Genomic DNA, 20,558 nt, shown 5'->3' with positions numbered 1-20,558 from the left:
CTTTTTGGTTGTTGTAGCAACATGGTCGTACCTCTGGCGCCACCATCAGGCCAAACTACAAACAGGAAGTAATGTTTTTCTCTATTTTTCATCCTTCCAATATTTATTGTGTGTAATGATTGTTACATCCTCATATGGCCGTCCGCATGACTGTAGACATTTAGCTTTAATATGTGTGTGGAGGAAGAATCATGTTTGTTTTGCAAATCTCAAATAACACTTCTTGAAATAGTTTTATTATACAAAACTGTTAAGCTGGGATTTACACAAAAAACAGGAACAGAATGAATCTTTCAAATTCATAATAAATCATATATAGGTATATGTAAATTCGTTTTCAAAATTTTCTCTTAGCCCTGATCAGTGGTGGAAAGTAACTGGGTACTTTTACTGTGCTGTACTTAAGTACAGTTTTGAGGTCCATTTTCCGCCACACTTTATACGTCTACTTCATTGCAAATATTGTACTTTATTGTACTCCACTACATTTATTTGATAACTTAAGTTACTAGTTATTTTAAAGATTAAGTTGCATAATACGAAATGTAATAAATAAATTCGGATCTTAAGTTACAGGTTACGATAAAACCTACCCAGCAGATAAACTATATATAACAGTCACACCCTTTAGCAGTCCCAACATTAAAATGATGACGACATGAATGCACCAATTACTGATCCAGTCCAACTAATCCAAGCCTTGAATTTCTAATCCAATAATATAATATTCACTATTCTGAACAGTGCCATTCTGCAAAGGAAGTACTTTTACTTTTGGTGTTTTAAGTATATTTTGAAGGTAATAGTTTTGTCCTTACAATAAGTACAGTAAGGAAAAATCCAAATGCATAACTTTTACTGGAAATATGGCATTTTTACATGTGGTTTTGCTACTTTTACTTAAAGTTGTCAAAAAAGGGGACTTCATATCTACAACAAAGGGCAAATGGGGTGATAACCTTTGGCTACTTCCTCTACCTCTTTATCAATAAAATAATGAATGTATTTGGTGATGTATATTTGTTTATTTATTAAATCACCAAACAATCGATTATTCCTCAGTATTTTATAATTCCAGAGTGAATTTTGGTGGTCTTACAGTTTTGACCACTGGGTGGCGTAGATGATGCAGGTTTACCGTGTGGACAACGCGGAAGTGTACTAACATTGTTCCATCAGAGACTCCGTAGAACAAACCTGCTGCTCTGTTTTGGGATATTTAACCAGCTGCAGTCAGGCTGTAGCTCAGTTACACAACAAATACAAGGTAAACGAATTAGTTTTATATTACTGAAGATTTAATGGCATTAAAGACATGCGCGGTATATCGTCAGCGGCCAGGCTTTGAACCCGGACAGCTAACGTCAGCCTGGTCGCCCCGGTAGCTAGTTTGGTAACTGCTAACCCTGCTAGCTAACGTTAACTTCAGACGCAGTCTGACACCTGTCTGTTTTATCCAACGCAGCAGACCTTCAGACTGATGGGTTGCTGTCGTGTTTTAGCCACATTTAGCTTTATTGCTTGACCGGCTCGTTATTTTCAGTTTGTTAAACTTGTAGCGACTCGCCGGCTACAAACAAAGCGGAGTTTGAAACAAAATAATTCGACGCTTGTCCTGTTGTTCTTCCGCAGATTGTGTGATGGTGTTCACTCAAAAATGACCTGCACCGCACGCCTATGACCAACAGATTATCCCACATTTATTAGGCCATATTTGAGGTAAGCATCGTTTTGATTAAACTTGAGCCAGTCGTAGCAGATTGATGGATCAGTGACATCCCGTTGATCTACAGGTTCCACACAGGGTGACCCATGCTTTCTGATGAGCTCGACTCCAAACCAGAGGTAATCTTCTCACCACTGACACGCTCCATCATTATCGCAGAGGCAGAAAAACTTCTCCTGACTGTCTGCCTGTACTTTGTCTTATGCTGTGAGGCTCTTCTGTTTTTCTCCTCTCAGCTGCTGGTGCAGTTTGTGCAGAACGCGTCCATCCCGATGGTGCGGGGTCTGGAGGACTCAGAGAGCAAACACTGCAGCCTGCCTCTGCTGCCTCCAGCTGAGAGCTCGCTGTGCAGCCCGCTGGAGCTCACAGGTCAGCAGCTGCTCACTGCACCTGTCCTGTCCACCACAGGCCCGGTCACTCGCAGTGGTATTCAGAGCATACCCAAATTGAGTGTTACCAGATGCCACACAATCCCCATAATGATTCAGGTCTATTCTTTAGTAGTAGTACTATCTCCTGGTAGTTTACAGTAATCATAGATCAAGAATCCCACAAATGTTTAACACCTCTAACTCAAGTCACACTACATGCCATTTGAAGTACTTTCTGTACACATTTGTCATAATTAAACTGCAAAATAAAGCAGCAATTTGGCCAAAATCTGAGCTGTTGAGCAGAGCACTTGTCTTTAGTGAGGACAGGCTGAGTCTAGGCCACACGGTTTCTGGATCTTGGATCTCTACAAATGAAAGCAGTTGTATTTGTACTAACTATGTATCCAATGAAAATAAGGAAACAGTGCGAGAGGTCTTGCTTATACTGACAATCCATCTCATCAGGTTGTTTTCAGATGCTGCAGGCAGGAGTTTTCAGGAAATAAGCTCTTGCCAGATTGCACTGTGTGTATTTTTAAGCCTTATGAATGTATTAAATATGTTGTTTTTCAATATATAATTGAAACGGTTATCTGTGGATCTACATTTAACTTGCATTTTCTGTGGTACACTCGTGTTTGCTATTCTGTACGATCAGTGTGCTTTTATTGTACCTGCCTGTCAGTGTCAACCACAGTTTGATTATTTTCTCCTCCCCAGATGGAGGCCTGAGCCATGAGCCTGAGAGTTCTCCCTCCCTGTCAGAGTTCGGAGGCGTGTCTGAGCGAAGCCCGTTAGTGGTCCAGACACACTCTCATCCACGGGCCTCACCCAGCCCTCCACCCATCCTCCATGACCTACAGCAGTCAGACAGCACTTCCTATGTCCTACTGAATCTTGCAAAAGGTGAAGGAACACTACAACCAATGCTTGAATGTCCCCATGTGCCAGAGTCTGAAATTTACACTTATCTTGAGTAATTAGCTGCTGTCCCAACAGAAACCTGACATTACTCCACCATGATGAATTGCTCCCTGATGGATTTCAAACATCAATTGAGAAGATCGAGAAGCTTAACATTAAAACTCAAAGTCTGACATTTATTGTGTCTGTACTTTGTGACTCGCCCGATTCTTTCCACAGCGCTGAAAAGAAATGGGGTGACACATTTTCATGAACAAAGCCGGCTGAATTATCTTGGCTGGAAGAAATGATCCTTGGCAGGCACATTCTCTTGGTTCATCAGCCCTTGGCAGGAGAGCCAAAAAAATTAATTTTGGTCCCCTGACATGCACCTTTTGTGCAGTGTGCAGCATTCTCTCCGTGACTCAGTGAGCGATGTGAAGGAGAAGACTTTCCAGCAGACAAAATCACTTTCTGTTAATTGTTACGTTAAATCCAAATTCTGAATAAAGACGTTATTGGGTTTTTTATTTCTAAAATGTTAATGAGTGTTTTCAATGTGTCTGTTGGCCTGCATCCTCTCAGCCTTTCAGAATAAAGCCATAACATTGAACCTGAAATTGCTGAGTGTGATGGGAGGACAATAATGAATTCAGAATAGTGACCTTGAGGGGCTCAGGCTGTTGATGAGCTTGCAGATTATTGCATTGGCCTTGAATTTCTTGTCTCACGGTGATTCTCCTCCTGCCTTTTGCTCAGGCATCACAGCCTCTTCAGAGTCGCTGATCTTCGCCGCAGATGGTGCCGGGGAGGACGACGATGAGGGGGTCTCATCAGGCGACTACGGGATAGATGGCAGTGCTCCCTGGTATCTTCGGGTACAGGAGCTGGCACATGACAGCCTTATTGCCGCCACGCGGGCACAGCTCGCAAGAGACGCCAAGGCCAGCCAGGACGCCAGAACTGCAAGTGTCAGTAACGGTAAAGTCAACTTTGTTTTTTATCATACGCAGGACTAGTTTTAGAGGACTTTTACACTGAAAAGGAAAGCAGGAAAAGAAGAAAGGCAATAAGAAGAAAATATGTTTTGTGTTGCTGTTCATGGTGTAATGTCAAGTTTAAGACAAAGTGAGGAAAAACAAAGACACTAAAACAGAAAAGTAAGCCTGTGTGTGAGAAGCGGCACATTTCTCTGGTGAGACGACATCAGCTGGTCTACTTACGGCATGCATCAAAGACAGAGAGAAGAGAAAGGAGGTCAGCAAGGAGATAAAAATGCTTAAACTGCGTTCAACACTTCTCGCTGTAAGCCTTTCAATCAAAATCAGTTTCCAGATTTGTCTGCATGGGTTTACACAAACATCCAGTGGAGTCCTGAGTGACACGTTATCATGAAACACTGATCATGTTTCACCACTTTATGTGCAGTGTCTGCGAGGATTTCATGTTCTTTTAGTAAGGTGAATGCAGGCTTCAGGTGGTTAGCTTAGCCTCGCACACAGCCTTGAACTGGGGGAAATGGGCATCATCTCCATCCAGAGTTAACTAAACCAGCCCACCAGCACCTCTAACACTCACCAATTAACATGCTGTATCTCATTTGTTAAATGTGTACATAACTAAGTGCTAAAAGACAATTGGACGTTTCAACAGGCCTCATTTTTTGGCTGCGACCAGTAACTTCCTGGAATGTTCACTGGTTGCCTGGCAACTGCTCCCAGCCAAGAAATAGTCTGATAGCTATTAATGAAAATGGTGACCCTATATTCAGATAAGCAAACTGATCTGAAGGATGTGACGGCGATGACAGCACAAATGTTAGTGTTGGCCTGTTTGTGCGTAAGGCCTCACCTGACAATGTTTGGTTGACTCTTTGGTCTTTTTCACTTAGTTAATCTTCAGGTATTAAAAAGCATCTTGATGGGTCATAAATTTCAGCTTTCTAAATAATTTGGATGTGTTTGAGGCTGTTGTGTTTGCTGCAGCCTCTTCACCTGTCAGAGTGGTGTCTTCATCTGTTGCTCACCTGGTTAAAACGTCTCTGCTCCTTCATCTCTTCTCACCGTAAAGCTCTCGTTTCTGATCTAAGACAGACACTCCTTTCCTGCAGCGCACAGCGCCGTAGCGAGCTGTTGACCTGCACCAGGAGTCAGGGCTACATCACAGCCTGATTTGACTTCCCTCCACAGGCTGCCTGTTAGATAAAGATTTTACCCATGACATTCGAGGCGCCACGGCCCCGAGCTACATGTCTGATCTTTGAACTCCCTCTGAGCCGAATTGCAGCCGGAGGTCCCGGTTAGAAAAGGGATATGAAAGTGAGCTCCTAGTTTATTTCCTCCCATCCAGACCTGCATCTGGTTTCCACGGTTTATGATCTTGTCTTTAAATGCCGCTTGATTGTGCGCACTGTTTCTGTTTTTCTGCTCCAGTTAGAGCAGCAATGATAAGTTGATTAACCGATCAGTTGTGATAGTGAAAAGCACTTTTCACAATCTTTTGGCATTTTATAGGCTAAACGATCCATCGTCAAATCATGAAAATAATCCCTAATGAAATAATCGTTAGTTGCAGCCCTGCTATCAGAGCATATTGTCTTTACTGTTACTTTTGTGAAGCACTTTAAGTTATGTATGAAAAACTGCTGTTTACATTGAGTTTATCATGGCTTTCTGTGTCTTGCATATTCTGCATTATGACACACGGCAGTGGCTGAATTCCCAACATGCTTAGAAAAGCTGCTTCAGTGCTTATTGTCCTGAAGCAAAAGATCCCACTATTCTTTACTTAAGCACTATTGAGAAGTGGCTGTGTGTGGCTTACCTCAGGTGATCATGTGGCCTAGTTTAAGTTCAGATGGACTCTCTTAGCTCAGGTGTTCTTTCCGTACCGCCTTATGATTTCTCCACATTTATCCTTGACCTCATTATATTTCAATCGGGGCAGTAAGTAAGAACACTAGGAGGAGGAAAGAAGAAGAAATGTTTAGACTGTGTGGATCTAGCCTTGGGTGTCTTTGATATGATCTCCCAGGAAGAAGCGCTTTACACATAGCAGCGCCTTGGAAGAATTCTTCTGAGCTAGGGTGGCATTTAAGAAAGAGATTGAAATACTTTGTTGAAATGAAACTGTGTGCGGCAGACTGTGTTTCACTGTGGGACCAAAACTCCTCTTTCTGAGCCAGTGTAATGGCTGCCCTCCCACTAACTTCCATTAGATTAGACAAGTTTCCTTCAGCAGCGGTGTATCAGTCATTGGTGCATTACTGCCGGCACGCCGAAAGCTAAATGGAACCTGTTAAAGTTATTCAAAGCGGGGAGTCCGAGCAGGTAAAAAGGGAGTGATTGAATTCAGCTTCGGGTTGTTTTCTTTTGGCTGTAGTTGTTCAGCAGATCTCAGTTAGCAGCCAATGATTAGCTTTTATACGGCCGGGCTCCAGAGGCCGGCCACCTGGCACTCCTGGATTGTTTTCTGCACATCCCCGCTCACTCTCCTCTTCTGGTTGCCTAGGTGACCACACACACAGCCTGACATCAGACGGGGACAAGCGGGAGCTGCCTCCTCGTACCAGCCGCCCCCTCTCTAAGCAGATCCTCCGCTGCTCGTTCGAGGGCTGCTGCAGGACGTTCACCTGGCCGGCGCATCTCAAATACCACCTCAAAACGCACAGGTGATGCATAACACACACCACACACACAGCAGTGGAGGCTAATGGATCCAGGCAGCAGTCCCAGCAAGATGCCGCTGCCAAAGTATCAGGATTCAACCCTGTGCAAATCCTGGCTGATGTGGATACTTTGTCCAAATTGAAAAATAATAATGCAGCCTTGTGGGCTAATGCAGCCTCCAACTTTTTCATGCAAGTAATTACACTCTGCTGCACTGAGATGTCATTGTTAAAAGTTAGTTAGAATTCCAAGCTGGTGTTATCTGTTTAACCATTATACAACACTAATATTTGAAGTCTTAAACACAAGATGTCACTTTAAAGTGCTTCAGTTTCCGATTTCTGAAAATTGTGCAGACACTTCATCCAAACAGCTCTGCCCACCACAAATTCATAGAAACCAGACTGAGTGATTTTCAACAATCATTTTCACAAATTCCATTAGATTTTGTCTAAAGAAGCATCCATCTTGCCTTCATTTCCAGGCTTTTCAGACTAACTTAGTCAATCTTTAACTTCACTCAAAGTGGTAACAGTGAGTGGTACACTTAGAGCGTCACTGTTCTTCGTACAAGACAGATGTGCTGGATCAGAGCTGTGCAGATGTTTTCCAGCTTAGAGATCACAGAGTGTTTGGCTGCTCTGTCTGCCTCCACCACAAACAACCTGTGAAAAACAGAAGAAACGCAGCTGAGACTTAGAAAGTGTGCACTTGTACTGCAGGAGCTCTCTTAACATCGGTGTAGGAAATCTATTTGCGGCTGCCCTGTCTGATCTCGTGGTGGGCCATTGCAAATGAATCGTGTGCACAGGAGACACCGAGCCTTGTTTGTTTGGTTATCTCGGCTCCCAGGAACGACCGAATGTTCAGGTGCGGCGCAGAGGGCTGCGGGAAGAGCTTCTACGTGCTGCAGAGGCTGCAGGTTCACATGAGGACTCACAATGGCGAGAAGCCCTTCATCTGCAAGGAGAAGAACTGTGGCAAGAAGTTCACCACCGCCGGAAACCTGAAGAATCACAGGCGCATACACACAGGTGGGGAGCAGGAGATACCCGCGTATGAAAGCCCAAACACGCTGGAAGCAATAACTGACTCGGCCATTTGACTCTGCTCATTTAGTGCTTCCTTGGTGCAGTCAAGGCTGGAGATTTGAAGAGTCAGCAGCACTGGCGCCTCCATTTCACTGCCGCAATGAGTAACACTACTCTGTCATATTTTATTTAGGGTGACATTAAGAGTTTGATGGCCTGTTCCACAGTCTGCTGCTTCTATCGAGGGACCTGTTAGCGGGCCAGCTACACTATACAGTGTTTATATTTGGGCCATATGTCTGGAGGAGCAGCTTTCTATGAGCTGCACTATTCAGTTAGTTGAATGAAATGACATTTTTTTTATGTATGTTCGCGCCCCAGTCAGCCATCACCAGGGGTTCCATAAACGACAAGAAAGCTGCATTTTACACTTCCACTGTTTCAGGCCATTGAAGTCCCTTTAAACATATTCTGCAATAATGAGTTTACTTCATGAATTCTTTGTGTGTGTGCGTGCGTGTGTGCGTGGTGGGTGGCTGCTTTCAGGAGAGAAGCCTTTTCTGTGCGAGGCAGATGGTTGTGGGCGATCCTTTGCAGAGTATTCCAGTCTACGAAAACACATGCTCGTACATTCTGGTGAGTGGGACAGTTTACAGCTGTGCAGCTGAGCACCCCCCCCCCTTTTTTTTGTAATTAGTGTGCTATAGATATAGATTTAGTATATCATGTGCCCTGAAGGGATCACAGGATCATACATCTCTTGTGTGTGGTGTGTCTTCCCAGGTGAGAAGCCTCATCACTGTGGGATCTGTGGGAAGACGTTCTCTCAGTCCGGCAGCAGGAACGTCCACATGAGGAAGAGGCACGGAGAGGAGGGGCTCAGCACTGAGAGCAGGGAAACAGGTCCTCCTCACTCACTTTTCTCTCACTCTCTCTCTCTCTCTCACACACACACACACACACACACACACACACACACACACACACACACACACACACACACACAGTGCAGTAGGTGGTTATGCTAATCCTTGGATTATGTAGCTTCAAGCAGCCCATACATTTTAAAATGTGCATAAAGATGGTGTTGGTTTAAGTTACTTTTAGGAACATTTCTTGCATAATTAATGCCCTTTAGCACTTAAAAATTTATCATTGAATTTTTTATTCTTCAGGGCCAGTAGCTGAATTGTTTCAGACTGCACAAATCTCTGGAAAAGCAGAGACAGCACAACTGCACCGCAGAAATAGGCCTGTTGGGCATCTTGTGATGGGGTCAGATTTGTCTGGAAAGTGTGTAATCACCAAATTAAAATGGCACTGTAACTCAAAATCACGTCTTCAAGCTTCACTTTCCTCACTCAAATGCCTCCTCGCCTTCACCTTACAAACCACTGACATAAATGAGCAGGAATCTCCCGCTGCAGCTGTGGGAAATTCACTCATGTTCACCCCTGCTTCTGTTCCTAGTATCAGTTTCAGCACCTCTTCAGATTAAAAGCACCCCTCAATGAGCCCTTTACGTTCCAGCATATGGTCTAATTGTACAAAATCGTCCTAAATTATTTATTTATTTATGCCAGAAACGAGAGCAGACGGCGCATTGGCCTCCTTGTCACATTTCTGTAGCAGTGGGAAGCACCGCAGCTGAATCACCACAGAGGAAATGCTGCCAAAGCTCTAATTATAAACAGCAGATTTATTCGGGTCAGCCTCCCCAAAGAGGCTGGTCTTTTGTAAAAGCAGAGCAAAGGAAGATGCCGCTTCACAACAGAGGGGTAGTTTCTGTCTTATTTATACTGGATGAATTATTAAATGGACTCTGTTGGAATAAGTAAAAAAACAAGCAGAATAATGAATTTTCATACAATCGGCAAAAGGTAACTCAGAAAGTTCATAATAATAATATAATAATGCACACGTTTCAGATTTGGACAGTGATTTCTCAGACTTGCAGTAAATTCTTGGCTCTGAGTCCTTTAAAGGTTGTGGATGAAATGCAGCACATGTCACTCTCCCTTTCGCACTTCTCATAAGTTTGTTGGCTGTTTGTGTCCGACAGGAGAGGCTCTGACACAAAGCAGCCTGCTGGAGGCAGACGGCGAAAACGGAGACGGTATGGTCACCATGACAACAACTGTGGAGCCCATGAATCTTCACCACGCCATGCTGAGATCACCAGGTAGGTGTTTGCACATGTCTGGCTGGGAAAACGCAGCACATACAGGGTGGACAAAAGACACGGCTCAATGCAGTAAACAGCGCATTCAGTGGAGCTCACAGCGTTCTGTTAATGTCAGAGGTGCTGAGTCAGCGCCTGGTGTTGCTAATGTTCTGTTAAGTGTTGTGTTGCGACAGTCTTTCGGTAGCTGTTATTCTTTGACAGTCCAGCTTTCTTGTGTTTGCCGAAGTTGTCACGACTTGTAGAAGTTTCCCTTTTGATTTTTTTGGACAATGAACCGACGTTCCAGGCAGCAGCTGTGCTGCAGCTAGTTTGTTTATGTTGCCTTGTCTTTTTTTTTTTTTTTCATCTAAAAATGGTGATAGTTGAAGCCAGCAGGTTGTTGGTAGTTTGCTCTGCTTGATATGCCTCCGTTGTGTAAATGCCTTTGTCGTAGCGGTTTTTGTGACTTTCTCCTTGCTGCATTATAAATGACTATTTCTTATAAATACCATTTTTTTTAGCTTCCCTCACACCCGCCTGTAACTTCACGATGAACCTGATTTGATAAATGCTAACATGTGCCTCTGCTGTGGGCACATATGTGCACGTTTTGGTATTGTGATGCCGTTTACACTCTTTGGATGTGTTTTTCCGACACTGTGAGCAGTCCGCTTAACAAACCTCTCCCCGTCTGTCCTGCCTCATTTACTCTTGATCTTAGTCCTGCTGTTCAAAATTGTCGCTTCCAACCCAGCTATGATTTAACTCTTGAACCATTACTTACAATGATATTTCGCAATTAGAGTGCTCAACAGCCAAGTTGCATGCTGCTAATTTTACTACACTCAATTATTGGTCTCACAGTGCTCAATATAAATCTTTTCTGATGTATTATCAGTGACATATGTTAACATGAAGTTGTAATATTTATCTGCCTTTGCTTCTCCAGTATACACTGGGTATTTATATTGCTGTGATTATTATTATTTGTAGTAGTACTACTGGTCAACAAATACAACATGTGGACCTTTACCTGACTGGAACTGTTTTGTGTCATTTTGTCCACCCCTGTCATAGCATAATATGCCTCCAGCTAAATTGTTATGTAATATTAGTCTATTGTTCTGTGCAGTATACTTTGGTAATCTAAACAAGTCCACACATAATGCTTATAAATGGTGTTCATGCTTGTGGGAGAGGTTTGCCTTCAGGGTTTAGGTTAGAGAGGCGCTCTGGCAGAAAGCCATGAAGGCAAACCTCTCCCACGTGCAGTATTCCCCCGCCTTGGACTTTCACTCAGGATACTTTTTATAGGCTCAGTATTACATCTTTGTGTGTCCTTTAGCTTCTCCTAAATTAGCCCGTCAGCATTAAACCCAAAAGACATAACTAAGTGAAAGGCTGCAGAAACTGAAGGACATGTTTTAGCAGAGTGCACCCGAAGGTGTTTCATCTCATGACTTTAGTGGTTCCTTACTGTAGTTAACAGACTGTTAGACAGTGTTCATGCTAGCAGGTATTTTGTCTTTGAACTCGTCTTTGTGTCCTCCCTCCAGGCTCTGCAGACTCAGTGGTAGTTCTCTCTCAGCCACATGAACTGGTGACCATGTCGACCGAAGGCCATGCATATGGAGAAGATGTGGTGGCGCTGCTGTAGTCTGCTATTCACTGCCTGTCTCAGCAGCACGAGACTGACTGTCACAGTGTACCTAACATAGACATCTATATGTAAATATATTAACCGCCAACCTTCATCCCTGTAGATATTTGTAAGTAGCGATCGATGATGGTTTTATTTTGACAAGTGTGAAATGGCAAAGTTTGTACAAATAACTTTTTTCCTCAAGTTTTTGAAAACAAATAGTCCCAAAGAAATACTGAGACGGGTTTAAAAGTTTATGAAAATATATTGACCACGCATTGTTATGTGCAGTGTCATTGTAAACAGAAGTCTGGGGCTGAAAAGCAGTGACATGATGCTGTAATGGAAAATAAGTCCTACTTTTTTTTTATTTCAGTGGCTGATCGGATTGGCTGTCAAATTGAAATCTACCAGACGTGTGTGTACCCCATAATCCTTATTACTAAACAAAACACCGAACACATGAGAGATTGCTAAAGCACAGTATATCACTTAGCTGCATGTAAACACTGGTCTTGCACAGCACAACCTGCCAGGCCGCCCTGTTTATCAGCCCGAGTAAAACACAGAGACCTCAATCTCAAACAAATTGTATAGCCAGTGATGCTCAATGCCGCATTAACTCAGTTTGTTACTGGTAACACATTTCACTCAGTTGTCAGCCTCAGTGCTTCGCTCGGTCTCTGAGTAAGGCACACATTGCTCATTTACAGCTCAATATATTCACACTTGAGAAGAATTGCTTTTCAAACAAAATTAAGAATAACTCGTGAGTTTAGTTCTGCTCTTAGGAAACAAACTGCAGATGTGCGGGGACTTTTCGAAAAGGTCGTGCACGGTGCTCGTGTTTGTTACCGAGCGCCGCCTAAGTCAGCAGTGTTTGTTCCTCTCTTCTCCTCAGTGGATCTTCAGGTTGTGGAAGTGGTCCAACGTGGCGCCCAAAGCCCAGCTTGACTCCACGTTGTTCACTTTCTTGGTCAACTAGGAGAGAAAAAAAAAAAAAAAACACCAAATCACACAAATGCCTTTTGTATTTATTGAAATAAAAAAAGTAACAGAGTTTTTGTGTAGAATTTCATTTTTTCATTCACTCCATGTCAAAGCAGGACTTTTTTTTAACGAGGTCTGGAGCATCAATTGTATCAAAGTGGGTATGACAATTGCACAACTTACTTTTCTTTTGTGATAAATGTGACAGAAAAGGGTCAGATAAAGCCATTGTTGCCATGGCCTCTTTATCTGGGGTCTATTAAAATGGTGCAGACAAATGCTGAATGGAGTCTATTTTGAACCTAATCGTGCTCGTCTTTAAACGTGACTTTATAGCTTATTATTCATACAACTCTCGTCTGAGCTACATAGTTTGAAACACCAGTAGTCAGTTTTTTTTTGTTTTTTTACAATGCCTCGAAACCCTTTGAAAAATGTTCTTTCCTGTCTGTTCCTTCTATTGATTCCTTCTAAGCAAGGCCACAAACCCTATCGAATGCGGTGTATAAAAAGGCCTCACCTGCAGCACAGTGCTCTCCTTGAAGCCGAACCCATCCTTGAGCAGACAAGTGATGTAGGTCAAGTCCATACACAGGAAAGAACTGATGGGAGGCTGCTTGGTCATCTTATTGCACACTGAGCAGACAAAAGGGGGAATCATGTCTGTTAGGTTGGATAATCAGTCATCTGTATTCTGCTGAGAGGACGAGAGCAGGATTTCAGATAGCGGCGAGGACACACATCCAGACTATTGAGATGCACGCTGTGTCTCAAGTACAGGGAGCTGCAGATCTGTCATAGTAACGATACATTGCACTGCCCATCTCACCCTCTTTAGCTCTCTTCTTGAAGTCTCTGACCTCCAGCATCCCTCCTTGGACCCCATCTGCAACAGGGAGTGATTGGGGGTCATCTTCCTCACATTTAAAGTGCTTTACCGTTCATCACAAGAGCAGATATACATGCATCTTTCCATAATACTAATAACAGAGCTTGTGCCCTTTCAGTTTGTTCTGGCAGAGGATAGCAATTTCTCTAATAACTACACACCTATAGCTCATCAAATCCACTGAGACAGGTGCAGATGACTCACGTTGTCCTGCCTCTGTCTAGCAGTGGAATAGGTAATAACATCCTGCTGGGTCTGTATAATTATGTAAGGTGTGTGTGAGTGTGTGCTAACCGATAAGGCCTGCATCCACCGCTCTGTCAAAGTAATAGGAGAATGCATAGAAAACATTGCTGTCTTGGAGCTCATATGGCTGATGAATAATCCCCTTCACCACCTTAAGTACTTCCTGATAACAAAGCTTGTATCCTGCATAACCTGGAGAAGAAAAAAGAGACAGCAGTGTAAATTATGCATCTTATGTTGGAAAAACAATATGAAATGATGCGTAATTCAACTAACTCCATTTTAATGGGCTTTGGAAGCATTACTGTAGGCGTTTGGTTGCCATCCCAAAATGTTCAGTTTCTGTTCATCTTACTCTGGACATCTGCAAAAATCCTGGGTCAAACCCCAAAACAATGAAAGGGATGTTTAAAGATGCTCAATCCCACATACAGGATCTTACCATCTGGGTCCCCGCTCACTTGATAGGCCAGGCCTCCAAAGCTCCATTCATCCCTGAACTTCTTTGGCAGACAAGAACTTTTAAAAACTCGCCACTCCAGCCCTGTGAGAGCACAGGCATGACTCGTTTAATCTTCTCACTGGCTCCCCGGCCCCACGCCTGCTCACCGCGGTCTGAGACTGACTCAAGAACTCGCACAATTTTCTCTGAAGCCCTTCGGTGATTCATCTCAGGGTCTCACTTGAATTGTTTATTAGAAAGAAAGATGAAGTACGGCCCACAAAAACATGGTTCTCCCTGTGCCTCCTTTACTCAGTATTTGGAGAAATAGGCAGATGGAAAAAACACACCCGAGAGAGCACTTGGAGAACTACACTCACTGTCGTGTCTCAGCATCCTTTAGAGGCACACTCACAGTGAACAACACTGACCCTCAGCTAGTGGCAGAGGACCACCTTTCCCTCATGTACAGCACTGTACCTTCTGCCCCCAAAGCGCCCAGTGTGGCCAGTCGCGCTGCCATCAGTCCATTTCCAAGGTAACTGGATGAAGTCAAAGGATTGTTACACAATTAAAAAACCAACCAGGAACAGACTGTGCGTGTAACAAGCAAGTCATTCTGAAAATAGGCCAAACAAATGGTGTGCCGATTATTCACATCCTAATGACTAAACAGATAATAGAAGTCTTCCTAATTAAAAACAGATCAGAGTCAAGGCGCAACAACAAAGACAGTTGCATTTGTAATATAACTCGCCAATACTGGAGGCCAATTGAAACACTTTACAAATATATGAAAATGACCTTGGCAATCAGGAATTGATTTGATGCTCTTAGAAATAAACGTAGCATTACAGCGTTTTATGAAACCCGCACCAATCATCAGATCTGTTACCTGTGAGTGTACAATTCAAATGTTGAGTTGAAGAAGTCAAATCTGGCAACGTAATCAGCTACAGGAACACTTTCAATGGTTTTCTACAGTGAAACATGAAGCACATGAGGGGTTACTAATCACCAAAGAGTTGAATTGGTCCAGAAATCTCAAAACTTGCAAACAAACAACCGACCCTCAGCTTTGGCAGGAAAGTGATCTGTGTGGATCCTCCTCCCAGATCCAAGATTCCCACTGTCTTCTTGGTTTGTGCTTTCAGGTGACCTGAAAACATTTCCTACTTTAATCCAGCAGCCACAACAGAGAACAGCTAATCAGTTATACCTTAGATGCTATCTTCAAAAGGCCTATTTGACACACAATGTGCAACCCAAAAGAATAAAATCCCAACACTGAGCCTGATAAAGATCAGAGCTATCCCCTTCAGGCAAATCATAATCATAGTTGTATGTATTCAGCCTGCATTTGTGAACAAGGGTCTATAATAAGACACTGTGACTATTTCAGACACCAAGTTAAATTCGGATATACAGAAGCTGAGCTCAAAAAACAGGGAAGATGTTCAGTGCGTTAGGTTGCAGGCGATGCAGACATGATTTCACAGTACTCACCTGTCAGAAAGTTCACAGATATCCACGCCAGGACTCCTACGTTAAAGAGATTAGCAAACAGACAAACCAAGAAACAGAAAACTGTCATTTCAGGAGGAACGCACGAGCTCGTTTTAGAAAAGCTGACGACAAATTCTCACAGAAATTACAACGGTTGGCAATATATTACACATGCGCAAACACGTGAGTAAGAGCTATAATTCTAAAAACAAGGTTGAAATGCTGACAAATCAATTACACTCTGGCACAACAGACAATAACAAATTTTCATCATATAATTATAGCCTTTTAAGGTCACAACAACTTGAAGAGCAATTTCATTTTCTTAAGCGTCATCACAAAATACAGCGATAATCTACTGCAATTTAGTTAAATGACGGCGGTAAACAAAGATCTTTACAGAAATTGCATAGCAGACTTAAATCAGGGCAGAGGGATCAGTGATGCCACCTACAAAGTGCTGCAGAAAGAGCAAGAGCAGCTCTCATAACTGACGAATGTGTTGCTTGTCAGGGCAAAGGGTGGGCAGACGTTACCTTCGTTTGTGCCGTTCATTATGCTGACGCTGTTGTCTGGGACCAAAAAAGGAGACTCATCAAACACATGTTGAACCTGTGGAGGAAAAAAGAGAGGAGAGGGTGGAAAGAAAGAGAAAGGGGAGGGCAGGGGAGGGAAAATGAGAGCATAAGAGAGCAAAGGGAAGCAGCAGAGAAATGCCTTAATGTTATCTGCTGTAATGGTAGCTCATCCAGAGGTGCCCTGCGCTTGAAGGGATTAATTAATTCCCTCAGGGGGATTAAAAAAGTATCACTTATCTTCCAAGGTGCCCCAGGGCCATCCATTACTATCTTATCCCCTCCACACTAAGCTCACACCACTATGATAACAATACTCTCCCTCTTGTCCCTGTGCCACCTGCCATAGCACTGAAGATGTCTCTGCCTGCTCCCTCCCTGGATAAAAGGTGGCACTTCCCTTTGAAAGTGTCAGACAATGTAGTGCCGAACAATTCCCCGATCATGAAGAACTGCACTCTACTTTACAGAGAACCCAAGAGTATGTCATGTCTCAGCACCACTGCAATATTTTACCTGGTCCAGAAGAGCCTGGGCTTTGTCTGCGGGCAGCAGCCGAAGTCCAGCTGTGGCTTGGAGGACCACTGGAGTTCTCTTCCACTCGAGACGAGGGACAGTCTTCTTGGCCACCTTGAGCAACATCCTCACTGTGTGTCCAGCCTTTAAAAAAGAGACAATGCTCACTACAAAGCAGCACTGCTCAGAACTGGCTTTTGGCAACAGAGTGACTAGTTAACTGAGAAAACACTTCAAGTGTCACATATCATGCTGCTGGAATCTTCCTTTGTTTGTCATTTTGCATTTCTCACGTCCTACTTTTCATTAGCAACAAGGTTCCCCGCAGAGGGAGGTTAGGCAGGGTTTCTGTATACAACACGGAGCCGGCAGACCTTTTCCTTAAGCTTAGCGTAATTGATTAGATTTGACAATGAACTCACCATTTCAGGGGAGTCGGCATATGCTGACAAACCAGGCTTTATGGAATGGAACATCTCATTGTCCAACACAGGCAGCTCCCCTAAAAGATACAAGATCCACCCACATCAAATATGCAGCAGCTATTAAAAGCATTAAGATGCCTAAATCTGCTTAGCATACAGCATGCAGAATATATCCCCTTATTATTCAAGATGAGGCGTGTAGACTCGAATCTGACAAAATAGGATTATTACTTAAAAAGTTAATGAAGTCAAGTATAACCTCTGTCCCCCAAAGTGAAAATGTACAGGTTTACTCAAGTGAGAAGCTGTGAAGACAAAGAGAAAGCTGATGGACGAGAGAGAGACACTGCAGAGCAGCTTCTTACTCTGCTGTTTGTATTGGAAATCAACTGAAGCATTTCACAGGCCGTCTAAATACGCTGCATGACGCCCTTGCTGTGGTATATAATTTAAGATGCCTCTCACCCTGATTTCATGAAATGAGTAAAAGAGCAGAAGGAAGCAGAGTAATCTGAGGCGATGTCCAGCTCTGCCCTACCTGAGTCACTGTGGATGAAGGTGTAAACATGGATGCGTGTCCCTGTGCTCCCTGCATCAAACATCACTGCATAGAAGATGCGGCTGTGGTTTGCTGGTCGGCTGAGACTGGGAAGGATGCTGCCAATGCTGTTGGTCAAATCCAGGAGAGAGGTCTTGGCCTGGGCTCGGCTTGGCCCCGCGACAACAAGCAGGACCAGGAGCAGAAGTGGCCCGGTGAGCTTCATCTTCCCTCTGGAGAATCACCAAAACAAAAAGACAGGTTCTTCTTGTTGTTGCAGCACCGCAACGCTGTTATTCTACGGACTTGTTTTGCACTGCTCAAAAAAAGCAGCTCAAACTGTCGCTGATTAGCATTGGGAGATGTTAGATTACAGCATGACAAGCAACGGAAGAGTACCAAGCCATAGAGCTATTTACACCGTGACATTTTGACCACTCCCCGCCAGAATTTCCAACCAACCACAGAGACATATCCCAAAATAAACCCCTCTACCTGCTGAGTCAACTCCTGTGAACAATTTAGAAAACATCACAGCTTCATTATGTTGAACTTGCCTCTGTGGAATTTAATACTTTGATCTCCATGTTCAATCAATACACAGAAATTCAAGCATGTCTCAACATCTCACTACAAAACTCAGATGTGACAAATTACGATTTCTTAAAAACCAGAGTCAAGCACTGCTTTGTGGGAAACCCCCGCCAAGACACTGTCACCCTGCCTGCGTAGAAAATTAAGAGACTGACTGACTGAGAAATTTTACTGCCTCTGAATTGCACTTGAAGTTTTCAATTTCAGGCATTTATTTTGCACTATTGTCTGGAGCAAGTTGCAAACAACTGGACACATGACTGTTATGGAGTCTATGTTATGACTTCACAGTTAAAGGACCAGGGCCAAGTGTCTCTGTCCCTTTATTTCTTTATGATTTATTTATTGCCTAAATGTTTCAGAAGCTAAGTAGTGTCTATAAAGAAGAGTAATGACTACAGATGAGCTCCTCAAGGTTTTCTTTGCCTATTGCTTCCCTGTATAGCTTCAAAACGAGTCTAGAGATCATTTTCATATGTGGCCTCGATGTTTACGCATTTGAAGCAGCTTTCTGCTGGAAAAGATGCAAATAAACAAGCCTTCATAAATTTACAGAGCCAGTTATGTGTGCAAGACGCTGCCAAATGCTTTGGGAGACGTGGTGCAATCGTGAACTTGCCGTGACCATCTCATCATACGAGGGCCTTACCCCCTCAGCGTGTGAGAAGAGCAAAAAGAAGTGTGTGCTTTGTGCTTTTGCAACTGTTTTTCTGATGTCTCCAACGACTTGAATCAATGTAAAATTAAATTTGCGGCTCCAGTGGGGACATTAAGTTCTGAAGCACAGCAAAAACAAGGAACTGAGTCAGCCTCAGAAAACAAAGAACGCGATTCACTCAAATCACCTCATAATCCTGCACAGTTTTGGCAACATTTTGAGAAAACTTGCATGCAGTTCTAATATAGCTTAATTCCCACTGCTGACTAAACACATGCAAAAGAGGCCGTTTTCAAGGTCACAGCGCAGAACTGGTGCCTATTTCAAAGCAATGCATGGTTAAATAGCAGTATTAATGTGTCCGAAGGGAATTTATACTGGCAACACAAAAAATATTTGTACTACAAGATCATATGAAAGATTAGCATTGGACGTTTGTTTAAACATGAAGCTAATTCCATTGTTTTTATATCATTTTAGTGCTTTTTGTGGTTTAGGATGCTTATTATGCTACATTTCTCTGGGCTGCTTCCCTTGTGAACTTTAAAAAGTAGTTTGCTGGACATTTTTTTAACGAAAATAAACGTACTTTTACTGAAGCAATAACAGAAATGAACCAGAAAATGCATTAAAATCTACTGCTACAGTGTTCATAAAGTTACTAATCCACGGTCAGTGATGCATTTGAGCTAACGGGGTGTCAGTGAACAGGTGCAGGGTGTTTTATCAGCCATTGTCTTCAGTAGACAGAAATGCTCTGTAAAGGAACAGGCTGACCTCAATTCAATTAACAGGCTTGAAATACAACACAGCACGGCTGTGTTTATAGAAAACAAACGCGTGTACTTCAGGTTATGATGTATTGAGGCTAGTTAAATCGTTGTTCTGATAACTTAGCACCCGAAAATAGAAACTGCTCGTTTGTCGTAGGTTTGATAACATTAAACACAGAGATAACTCACTACAGTGAATTCTGTCCGTGTCTTTCTAGTCTTTTCACAACACTCCTCCGTATACAAGATACTCAATTTGGGTCATTGCAACAAAACTCATAACAGCTACCGGAAAGTTCATTAGTCGTAGCTTAGCTTCACGGTCTATTATAACGTCGGCTAGCATGAATGCTACACCAGAACAGGGCAGCCGGTGAAGTTGGTCAACAAGCCGTACGTAAAGCCGGCTCCACGCGGAACCTTAGAGTGGAGACGACACGCCAAAAATATACTGAAAACAAGAGAAATACAGGGTAAATAATCTGTAACAAACGCATTGGAGTGTTTTATGGACACGCTCCGAGCTCACCATGATGTCCGACTCCTCTCTTCAGTCTCGTTCACGCTCTTCGCAGCCGACCCCTCGTGATGTCACCCGCGTGGTGATGAAGTTGTTTTGAGTCTCGTGCAGGACTCGGCAGTGAATATTAGAAAAGATCATGCTGAGGGCAAAACAAACTGCACAGAGAGAATAAAATGCCTGTTCCGTGAAGGGGAAAAGCCTTCAGTGGATAATTTTCTGCCAACAGTAGCATTATTTCTGATGTTTGCGTTCCACAGGAAGGCAAAACAGTGGGATGTTTTCCGTAGCAAAATTATAGGCTGTGCATTGCTGAATCACAATAACACAAGTTCAAACATTATCAGCTAGTTGTCTGTGTCATAGGTGGAATTTACC

General features: G+C 43.2%; 2 protein-coding genes across 2 annotated transcripts; one reads left to right on the top strand and one right to left on the bottom strand.

Moving 5' to 3' along the window:
- Nucleotides 1-1,165: 1,165 nt before the first annotated feature.
- Nucleotides 1,166-12,568, top strand: znf410 (zinc finger protein 410). The gene is made up of 12 exons (XM_070987202.1): nt 1,166-1,267; nt 1,633-1,719; nt 1,794-1,845; nt 1,963-2,095; nt 2,821-3,006; nt 3,763-3,984; nt 6,514-6,673; nt 7,524-7,705; nt 8,249-8,338; nt 8,486-8,605; nt 9,765-9,884; nt 11,423-12,568. The coding sequence occupies exons 3-12, from the start codon at nt 1,813-1,815 to the stop codon at nt 11,521-11,523; spliced, it is 1,347 nt and encodes a 448-aa protein (XP_070843303.1). The 5' UTR covers nt 1,166-1,267; nt 1,633-1,719; nt 1,794-1,812; the 3' UTR covers nt 11,524-12,568.
- LOC139347523 (ectonucleoside triphosphate diphosphohydrolase 5-like) lies at nt 11,751-20,255 on the bottom strand. The gene is made up of 14 exons (XM_070987204.1): nt 20,190-20,255; nt 17,636-17,868; nt 17,095-17,174; nt 16,673-16,816; nt 16,118-16,193; nt 15,582-15,617; nt 15,146-15,234; nt 14,971-15,053; nt 14,556-14,617; nt 14,076-14,177; nt 13,682-13,825; nt 13,328-13,384; nt 13,019-13,134; nt 11,751-12,489 (listed from the first exon to the last, which is right to left on the bottom strand). Exons 2-14 carry the CDS (start codon nt 17,859-17,861, stop codon nt 12,406-12,408), a joined length of 1,299 nt encoding a protein of 432 aa, XP_070843305.1. The 5' UTR covers nt 17,862-17,868; nt 20,190-20,255; the 3' UTR covers nt 11,751-12,405.
- Nucleotides 20,256-20,558: the final 303 nt, after the last annotated feature.

This window comes from Chaetodon trifascialis, chromosome 19 (genome assembly GCF_039877785.1).
Source record: "Chaetodon trifascialis isolate fChaTrf1 chromosome 19, fChaTrf1.hap1, whole genome shotgun sequence".
In the NCBI taxonomy this organism is placed as follows: Eukaryota; Metazoa; Chordata; class Actinopteri; order Chaetodontiformes; family Chaetodontidae; genus Chaetodon; species Chaetodon trifascialis.
This window is presented reverse-complemented; position numbering and strand designations above follow the sequence as displayed.

What these genes read in the sequence shown, in the direction of transcription:
- znf410 (XM_070987202.1), top strand. Translation starts at nt 1,813, where the DNA reads ATGCTTTCTGATGAGCTCGACTCCAAACCAGAG. An exon ending in CAGCCCGCTGGAGCTCACAG is followed by an intron (nt 2,096 to 2,820) that starts GTCAGCAGCTGC and finishes TCTCCTCCCCAG; the next exon opens with ATGGAGGCCTGAGCCATGAG. An exon ending in CACTGAGAGCAGGGAAACAG is followed by an intron (nt 8,606 to 9,764) that starts GTCCTCCTCACT and finishes TGTGTCCGACAG; the next exon opens with GAGAGGCTCTGACACAAAGC.
- LOC139347523 (XM_070987204.1), bottom strand. Translation starts at nt 17,861, where the DNA reads ATGAAGCTCACCGGGCCACTTCTGCTCCTGGTCCTGCTTGTTGTCGCG. An exon ending in CTTCATCCACAGTGACTCAG is followed by an intron (nt 17,175 to 17,635) that starts GTAGGGCAGAGC and finishes TGTATCTTTTAG; the next exon opens with GGGAGCTGCCTGTGTTGGAC. An exon ending in TTTGAATTGTACACTCACAG is followed by an intron (nt 14,618 to 14,970) that starts GTAACAGATCTG and finishes GACTTCATCCAG; the next exon opens with TTACCTTGGAAATGGACTGA.